The 9,381-nt window shown below is 47.5% G+C and overlaps 1 protein-coding gene across 1 annotated transcript; it reads right to left on the reverse strand.

Annotated features, from left to right (window-relative positions):
* Positions 1-601: 601 nt before the first annotated feature.
* On the reverse strand, positions 602-4,102 carry LOC130127383 (protein Tob1-like). The gene is made up of 2 exons (XM_056297012.1): positions 3,833-4,102; positions 602-2,748 (listed from the first exon to the last, which is right to left on the reverse strand). The coding sequence occupies exon 2, from the start codon at positions 2,578-2,580 to the stop codon at positions 1,576-1,578; it is 1,005 nt and encodes a 334-aa protein (XP_056152987.1). The 5' UTR covers positions 2,581-2,748; positions 3,833-4,102; the 3' UTR covers positions 602-1,575.
* Positions 4,103-9,381: the final 5,279 nt, after the last annotated feature.

Genomic DNA, 9,381 nt, shown 5'->3' on the forward strand with positions numbered 1-9,381 from the left:
GTGGGCCTCCTACGCCGCACGGCCCTCCTAGCCCTGACATGATTAGTGTGTCCATTTGCTCTTCCAGCCTGTAAACAACATTCATAATGTAATGAAACACACAAGAGCCACTTTAAAAATAAGCAGGCCTGGGAGAGGGGGGTGGGGGTGAGGGTGGGTGGGCGAGTGAAAGCTCGCCGTGGTTTTAGTTTGTACCGGCACAATCATTTGACACATCACAAATAGCCCGTCCACCTGTTCTGGCGGGCATGTGTCATCCATGATGTCACACGACTCCCCTCCCGAGGCCTCCTCCAGAACGGACGGGCGAGAGACCAGCGAGCCCCCCACCCGGTCCCTCCGAGCCACCGAACGCCGCTGCTGCGAAACTTCCCAGCTCACCAGCTTCGTCCATTGTGGTAGCCCGGTGGAAAAAGCGCAGAGTCACCGTTTCCGAGCGTCGCCCTTTTAAAACCTCAAGGTTGCCCCTCGTGACACGGTGGCAGCTTTTGACAGCCCCGTGCGCGCGGCAGGCAGCGGCGCGTTGTGCAACAGGCGAGCTCGCGGCCTGCAGATAAGATGTGACCTCCACCCCCTGACTAATAAACCACTTTACAACGTATTATGTTCAACTGTAGTTTATTTTATTAAAAAGACCAGGGTGCAAATATGAAATTAAAAAAAATAAAGACAAGCATATAATTTTTAAGCATTTAATACAAACTTAACAATATAAACTATTTCAGTCCCTCTTCACATGTAAGACACTGACTCAAAATACTTTGTTATACCGTATTTTTTATCAAGTATTGCACAATGTAGGTACAAAATCAATATTCATACGATTACATTTTGTCCATAATATAGCAAAAATCTTTTTCACCTCTTAACAGAAAATACAATTCTTTCAGAAAAAAGCAAATATTCCTACACTTGAATTCCACCACTAAGGAATACTCTGTACACAATCTTTAGAATATTTGATGTATTTTAAAGATGGATTTCTTTTAACAATTTTATCTTTAAAAAAGAAAATATAAGGAAAAGCTGCTGCAGCCATCACAGATCACTGGAGTAGTAAAAAGATATAAATGCAACACCATGTCATAGAAACAATATATACTCTGATATCTTACAAACTCTGTACTAAATTAAATTATACAATTAGAAAAAGACCAAGTAACCCCACTTAGTAGTGCCAATTCATAAAAATCAGCCTTGTCTTACCACCTGTAAAATACTGTAAGAGGCCAAAAACTTGAAGCTTGTATTTTTTTTTTAACTCATTTTTGGAGTATTTTCTTCAACAGTAAAAAATTATTTTGTGCTTGGTTGGCAAAAAAAGGAAAAAGAAAACTAAAGATGCATGTTGAATTGAAGTAACCAAGCTTGGACGTGTTTGGACAACAAGCTTTTTAAGTAGAGAGACAAACTCAAGGGGCACAGTAGAAACACCCTTGGGCACATGCGCTTGACAGACTAGACATTTCCTTGAGTCAATTTTCCAAAATGTGCGTTTTATTTTTCCTTCTCTTTGAGCCACCGTCATTTAAAAAAAAAAAAGAAAGAAAAGAAAGAAGCATCTTCACAATGAGTTTAGTTAGCCATGACTGGCTGGAATTGCTGGTTAGAATACTGCACGTTACTCAGACTGAAATTGAGGCCATCCATTAGGGACTTGTCGTTGAGGCTTCCGTAGGCTGCAAACATGTCAAAGGCATTGTTGTACTGCAGTGGGCCCAGCCCCAGGGAGCCCTCCCCTGGGAACACTGCTCCGGGGCTGGCCTGACCCTGCAGGCTGGGGAACACAAACTCCTTGGCGTTGGGGGAGAGGGCAGAGGCCTTCTGCTGCTGCTGCTGACCAAGGCCCAGCCCGTACAGTGAGTGCATGGAAGTGGAGATGGCTTTCTGCTTCAGCAGTGTGTTCACATTCAGACCCAGGTTATTAGTGGGGGAGGTGCGAGCCGCTTTGCTGTTGCTGCCACCGTTGCCATTGTTGTTGCTGCGGCCACTGCTCTTCATCTTAGTGGAGCCGAACTTGGTGGCAGCAAAGGTGGCAGTAGTGAAGGTTAAGGGCTGTGTGGAGCGTGGCATGAAGGAAGGGCTGACAGCAGCAGACTGCCCAAAGGGAGGAGAGGGAGAGCTTGACTCTGAGGAAGCCCCAACAGGGTCACTGATTGGCATGAAGACCTGGGCCTCTGGGTTAAAGCTGTTCTTGATCTCCTTGTCCAGCTCTGACCCGTTCTCGTTGTTATCGTCCACATAGAGCACCTTGACAGGTCCCTTCTCCCCAATCTGGTAGGAGACCTCAAACGGGTCGATCCACACGCTAAGGTCCTGAGGGAGGTTATTCCGGACATCTTCGATGTCCAGGCCGCTCTCTTTGGCCGCCTGCTCCACTACAGGGTCCACCTTCTCCCCTACATGGATGCACCTGAACCCCGAACCCTTGTATGGCTTGTCTGGGTACCAGTGGCCTTCATATTTCTTCTTCAGCTGCCTCTCGAGCTCTTCGCCAAAGATATTCACACGTCGCCGAGGGAGTTTGTTGTACAAGTAGGAAATAATAAAGTTGAGTGCTACTTGGATTTCAAGCTGCATAGCTGCTTCAGTGGTGAGGGCGACTCCTTTTCCGTCACAGAGCTGTTTTTTCTGCGCGCTGCAGAAACCTCCAAGGGAGCCGTGTCGAGCGTCAAGCAGAAACTCTGACGACGAGGCGCTACCCGCTGAAATTGATATCCTCCTTTCAACAGGGTCAGCTTCTTGATCCTGAAATGCAGGGGGGGGGGTAAACAAGAAAAAAAGAAAAGAGGACGATGTCATTACTAAATCCGTCCACAGCAAACATTGCATATTTCCAGAACAGACACCCCCCAGCCCCCCATCTATTCATCGTGGATTAATGTAATACTCGGCATAATCTGTATTCACCGTTCACACCCCCCCCACCCCTCCCCCTCCGCTAAGGCAGTGCCGTATCTCAGCTGTACAACATCAGCGCGGCTATAAATAAACACAGGCCATTGACTCCGAGACGGTGTCAGCAGTGCGCGTTCCCTAGCGGCCGCCTGTGACTCGATAAAACGCAACCATCGTTGACCTCTGAAGAGGGGGGGGGGAGAGGGGGTGAATCTGACGCTCGGTGTCAGCAGTCGGAGGTGCTTCGGATCGCGTCTTCCGACACATATTTCACCTCCCCGGCTCGCGTTTCGCCTCGGCAGGATTCCTGGAAAATAACCAAGCCGCCGGCTACCCTACCCATCGCTCGCCCGTAGCGCCGCCGCGAGAGGGCTCGCGGCTGTTACGTAACCAGCGGTGGACGCGAGACCGCGGTCGCAAAAATCTGTCCCTTTTGGACGAAACCGTCTCACCTTAAATCATAACGCGTTATAACCGCGCAAAACATCAAATCCTCCCTTTATCCGCCGCCCCCCCCCCCCAAGTTCTGGTCACATACGGGTATGACGGCGCTGCGCTAGCTCCCAGGGTGTGAACGGGTACACATCCGACACATCGACGCGCCGGGCGATAACGGGCGAGCCGAGAAAACGGATCCCCTTGGTTGTGGGGGGAACCAAGGGGGGCCGAGAAAACGGCTCCCCTTGGTTCCCCCCACACCAAGGGCAGCCGTTTTCTCGGCTATCTGAACGGCCGGTCTAACGTCGCCTCGTCGAACGGCAACGGGTTATTCGATCGTCACTGACCCCCCCTCCCCTCCCCCGTTAAAACTACCAAACCGTCGACGACCGTCGACCCGACACGGTTAATAGCGGTAAAACGGCGACAACCCAGGACGACACATCTCCGCCGTCCTCGGAAGAGAAACACTGGCGGATGACGTCGATTTACTTACATTGAAATCCACGCAGGTCCTTCTTTTGCAGTCGGCTTGAATACGTTAGCGTAGCTTCAGTGAAAGGAGGTGTCAAAATGTTGCGTCTCTATACTTCCGAGTCCAGGCTATATATATATATATATATATATATATATATATATTTTCCGTGTTTTTTTTTCTTTTTTGTTGTTTTGTTTTTTTCCTGTGGGGGCTTTAGCGTTTGAACTCCGGGTAGACAGGCTGCCAGCTTCACTCCCCACGGCCCGGGAGTTTTTACAACTCTGTCATTACAAACTTGGGCCGAGTGTTTTATACGGCGGCCCCTCCGCCACGGACATGAGGTGGGCGGTGATGCGGCTCGCAGAGGTCAACACCCAGCAGAGCGTCGCTATTGGTGAAAGGCAACCGACGTCATCAAGGGCTCGGCCGGCGTCCGCCGCGATTGGTGCGCCGCGACAGTCGATCAACCGCAGTTCGCCATTTACGGCAGTGATCTGCCTTTTCCTCTGTGTTGGACTAGTTGTTGTTTTGTTCTTGCAAAAAGGTTTGTGAAAACCTTCTCGAAGACGTGGTTTCGATTCAGATTTTAGTCTTTACACAAGCGCGATGAAAATAAGCGAGCGTACAAGTAGGTTTTTCTGTGATGAGACTGCGTGTCGACGTCTTTGAATAGACTGTAGCAAGCCTCTCGGGTCCTCTCATTTCAGAGGCTCTGTGCAGCTAGGTCGTACTCGAAACCTATGTAGCTAGGCTACAGCGAGGGGACTACAGTGGTAATCATCCAAAAAAGTAGTGTGCATACATTTAATGCAAGGGCTCGTTTGCAATTCAATGTATCTTGCTTGGCTCTACCATTGAGAGAGGGTTAAGATAGATAGTCACTATTGCAAAGGGACACACCGGACGTGTTCCCCTGTTTTTACAAGTCAAATTTTAATGTATCTCGAACCTATGGGGGAAGGGGGGTCCATTAGCTGTTTCCCATAGGCTCTGAGTTTTGAACCAAAACTGTACCATTGCTTAGGGTGTTACTTGTTCTGTGGGACCACACAATTTTTACCCCTTCACAACAAAACAGATATGCAGGTCAAAGTCCTAAACTACCACCTGTGTAGTTATCTATTTTTCTTTCCCACACTGTGCCTATGGTGAAAGTTAAAAGTTTGAGGGCCGTGAAAATGGGCTGTTACACAATGGACCCAGGTTGCTCTCACAGCCTATGTCCCTGCCTCTTGTTTCCAGCAGCTGTGCGTGGCTCGAGCTTTCTCTAAGGTGTTTGACGTCACAGCCTGTTCTTACCTAACATGGGCTCTAACGCCCTTTGTTTGCACAATAAATATAATGCCACATGAATTACACAGCTGGGAAGCAGTGGCAAGAACGGGGGGGGGGGTAGGCTGGAGTTTGGAAAAAGGGGTAACAAGTTGAGACAGAAAAGTAAATAGCTGGCCCATGTTATGTCTGAAAATGTTAATTTTTTTCCCCCATAATCGGGCAGTGAGCTGATTTAGAAGACATCGTTCAGGTCCTTATAGGTGCTCCGGATGGAGCTGCAGGGGAGGGGAGTCAATAGAATTTCAGAAGCGAGTATGATTGGCGAGAATCAATAGTGATTCATTTAGGCAGTCTGTTGTAGTCTTCCCAGCATTGTTCACGTACCCTACGCCGTATTCTCCCTCTTCTTTCTCTGTTTTATTCGCAGAAGGGAGAAAACAGTTGGGACATAGCTCAGGGTGTATTCAGTATTGGCAAACATCCGAATGGCCTAAGACTGCCTGCTTTGGTGTCCTTAGTCAGCTAATTTGCTTAAAGAGGATGTATGGAGCAAAGGGCAGAAGGACAGAGAGAGGGAGCCTTTGCTAACGCTCCTCAATAGTCTGCAGTCACACCACAACCACTGCCACCCCCCCCTCCATATTCATGTGCTGTTTAGAGCCTCATTTGTTTTCAGCGATCCATTGCATCTGTTGTCATGCCATATGTTGCACACCTCTGCAGAGTTTCCACCACTGAACATACCTCTTTAGGCTACGTTCAGACCGCCTTGTGCAAGCGACCCTGTTCCAAGTTTTTGCTCACACGGGGCAAAGTTCAGATACGTATTAATGCCGTGTAACCAGGAAAAAGGCACATGGAAATAAATCAGATAGCAATCTGATAACTGTCAATGGGACTCATGTAACCACACAGATTTGATTCTCAGGCCATTGCACATCATTCAAAATGCGATGCTCTCACACTTTTTGTCGCATTTTGGATGACGTGGTGCACAAGTGGCCTCGTTCACTTCCACATCGGGGACCAAACTCTCATGAAGGCCTCCACATGCGGGTTTGTTTCAAGTGCAAACCAAAGCGTTATGGTGTAAGCACAAGAATCGGATATGGGTCACTTTTACAAGTAGATGTAAACAGGCGGCCAAAAAATAAGAAATCGGATCGAGGCTAAAAAAAACCTGAACTGGGGCATGCGGTGGAAACGTAGTGTTACTCTTTTGGTCTTTACCCGTGTGGCAGCAGCTGGCTCACAACGCTGACGGTATTCAGTTAGCAGTTATCCAGGGCTTCCATTACAATGCAATGGTTGATAATCAGTCTCGTCACACTTTCCAGCGTTATAATGTCACGTATTGTAATACACACTCGGATCATACCCGGAAGGTTGCAGGATACCGCTGGCACAAAGGAGTGTTCCAGCCTCCAGATTGAGTCTCAGCAGGGGTGAGAGATGAGTCCCCCACCACAGAGGATCCTGTGTGATGGACGACCTGAGTCCAAACTAAACACACTGCGGGGGACTTGGAGACATACCAAGGCCATCAGAGCAGGGCACCTTTTTTTTTTTTTAACCCCTTTATTCGGTACACTATCGCCGAATGTTCCGGCGTGTTCCAGGTTGCATGAGCACGACTAGTTTCTATCATGTGAAATGAGAGCTTTTTGTTGTTCCCCCACACGATAAGAAATACCATGACCAGCTCCAGATTTCTTTTGTTGATTTTCCCACTGAGCATACAGCGCAAATACGCACACATTGGTGTTAGTTTTGGCTACGGACCGGTTGGATAACAGCCTCGTAACATGCCCAACAATGACTTATTTGTTATTTTTCGACGGGGGTATGGTTCCAGAACATGGCTAAGGTTTCCTTCTTTTGTTACCAGTCGGCAAGGCCGGGACCCGGAGGCAAACAGAGCTAATGAAGTGAGATGTTCTAGCATGACTCATGCAAATTTTTTTTTTGTGAAGTCAGTACACATTGACATTTCTCTCCTCTTTTCACGAGGCTGTGAAAACCTCTTCTCGTCTCTCTGTGCAGCAGCATGGACCGGCCACGGGTCCCATTGTATGTCGAGCCTGAGTCAAAGCTGTCCGGTCTTTAAACCATGCTAATTTCTGCGGTATAACCCCACCGAAGGCTTAGGTGGGGGCAGATTCGGCTAACTTATGCCTCCGTTTCCTTGTTAACAAGAAAATATATGAAGCCATCCTGCAAATGCAGCAATGGAAATGAAAGGATTTTTTTGCACACAAGTCTGAGAGCTTGGGCTTAGAGGCATTTCTGTAGACATACAAATCTCCTAAATGACACCCAAGAGTGAAAAAAATTCATTATTTAGCCTATTTGAGCGGCAACCCCGGAACATGGATAAAGGTAGCTGATCCCTTTCCCCCTCTTTAGTTAACCTCGGAGCTCAGACAGAGTTTTAGCACGTTGGCCTTACTGTTTCACGTGTCACCGTGACTGCTTTCCTCGCATGTGTTTCAGTTCAAATATCTAACCTGCGGGGTTAAAAAGAGACTTCACCTTTTCAAACTGGTAATGGTTTTAGCACAGAATGCTACCTTAGGTAGTCAGTTGTACCACAGAGGTTGTGCAAATGAAATTCATGACATCACAGTTCCTCTTTAAACCATTTGCAGCGACTTAAAGACACACAACATTGTTTGCCTCTCGTTAAAGAGACCTTCACCTTCTCTTTCTCTTCCAGTTTAGCTGATGCTAAACTAGCAGGACTGCACAATTGCTAATAAGAAACTGTGCAGCCCTGCATGTATGTTGCACGTATGCTATCATGCATACGTGATAGCATACATGCAACATACATGATAGCATGACACCAGCTCAGTAAAAGGATCATGCATGTTGTATGTAGTTTGCATGTTGTCCCTGTGTTTGCTTGGGTGTCCTCTCAGACCAAAAAAAAAAGAAGTAATAAAAATATTGTTAATATTGTATCTTTGGGCGTCCAGGTAGTGTGGTGGTCTACTCCGTTGCCTACCAACATGGAGATCGCCGGTTCGAATCCCCGTGTTCCCTCCGGCTTGGTTGGTTGTCCCTACAGACACAACTGTGGGTATGTGTCCTGGTCACTGCACTAGCGAGGGGGCGCTTGTTTGGAGGGAAGGGGGGACTGGGGGGACGGGGGGTAGCGTGATCCTCCCACCCGCTACGTCCCCCTGGCGAAACTCCTCACTGTCAGGTGAAAAGAGGCGGCTGGTGACTCCACGTGTATCGGAGGAGGTACGTGGTAGTCTGCAGCCCTCCCCGGATCAGCAGAGGAGGAGGAGGAGGAGCAGCGACCAGGACAGCTCTGAAGAGTGGGGTAATTGGCGGGATACAATTGGGGAGAAAGGGGGGGGGTATTGTATCGTTATATTTAAAATGTTTGACAGTAGAAAGGAGAAAAAAAAGCGCTTTTAAACGCTATTTTGGGGAAAAGTCGACGAGGAAACCCATCTGTGAGAGAATGGTCTGTGGACAATGCTGCCTCCATTCTGACGGGGTTGTTAAGAGAAGGGACGAAGAAAGTTATTCTCTGTACGCAGGAGGACAGATTTCATATCAGCTCTTTGAGCTCACCCAGAAGATAATAAATACACAGAGAACTGAAGGTTTCTGTTCTACTGCACACCCTCTATTGACCTTACATGTTCAATTTCCCATTGACAAAAGTCAAAAAGTCACCAGGTCTTTCTGTAAATATGAAATAGTTGGTGAGGTGAACTAGGTTTTGACATACGAGTTGATGGCCGAGGGGAGGCACATGTCCCCATACCACATTGTTATTGTGTCGTTTCACTTTGGTCTCCTTCTGGCAGAATTGAGGATGAATACTGTTTTTAATAAGTAACAAAACCCAAATGTCTTTTTTTTTTTTACTGCTTTTGAGACTGCCCATACAATACCTGCCATAGTGTACACACACACACACACATTCATCCATTAGAGGGTACAAAATACAAGTCCGCTTAAAGAATCAGATAAAAATCTTACCAAAAAGTATTTCTTTTTGTGAAAAAAAAACCCAAACCTATCTATTTAAAAAAAAAAAATGACAGCCCTACAAAATCGGTTATAACCAGCCATCATCCAAGCCACTTATCCCGATCGGGGTCAAGGGCTGCCGGAGCCTATCCCAGCAGCCACTGGACAGCAGGCGGGGGAACACCCTGGACACATCTGTTGTATTGTGGTTTGACTTTAAACACAACAGCGGGTCCCACGGAGAGGTCTTATTGTCGTTTAATTGTTTATAAGTAGGGAGGTATACATACTGCGCTTTT

The sequence above is a fragment of the Lampris incognitus genome, chromosome 17 (genome assembly GCF_029633865.1).
Source record: "Lampris incognitus isolate fLamInc1 chromosome 17, fLamInc1.hap2, whole genome shotgun sequence".
NCBI lineage: Eukaryota > Metazoa > Chordata > Actinopteri > Lampriformes > Lampridae > Lampris > Lampris incognitus.

Bases quoted from the DNA above. Each gene is read 5' to 3' on its own strand.
- LOC130127383 (XM_056297012.1), bottom strand. From the start codon at position 2,580: ATGCAGCTTGAAATCCAAGTAGCACTCAACTTTATTATTTCCTACTTG.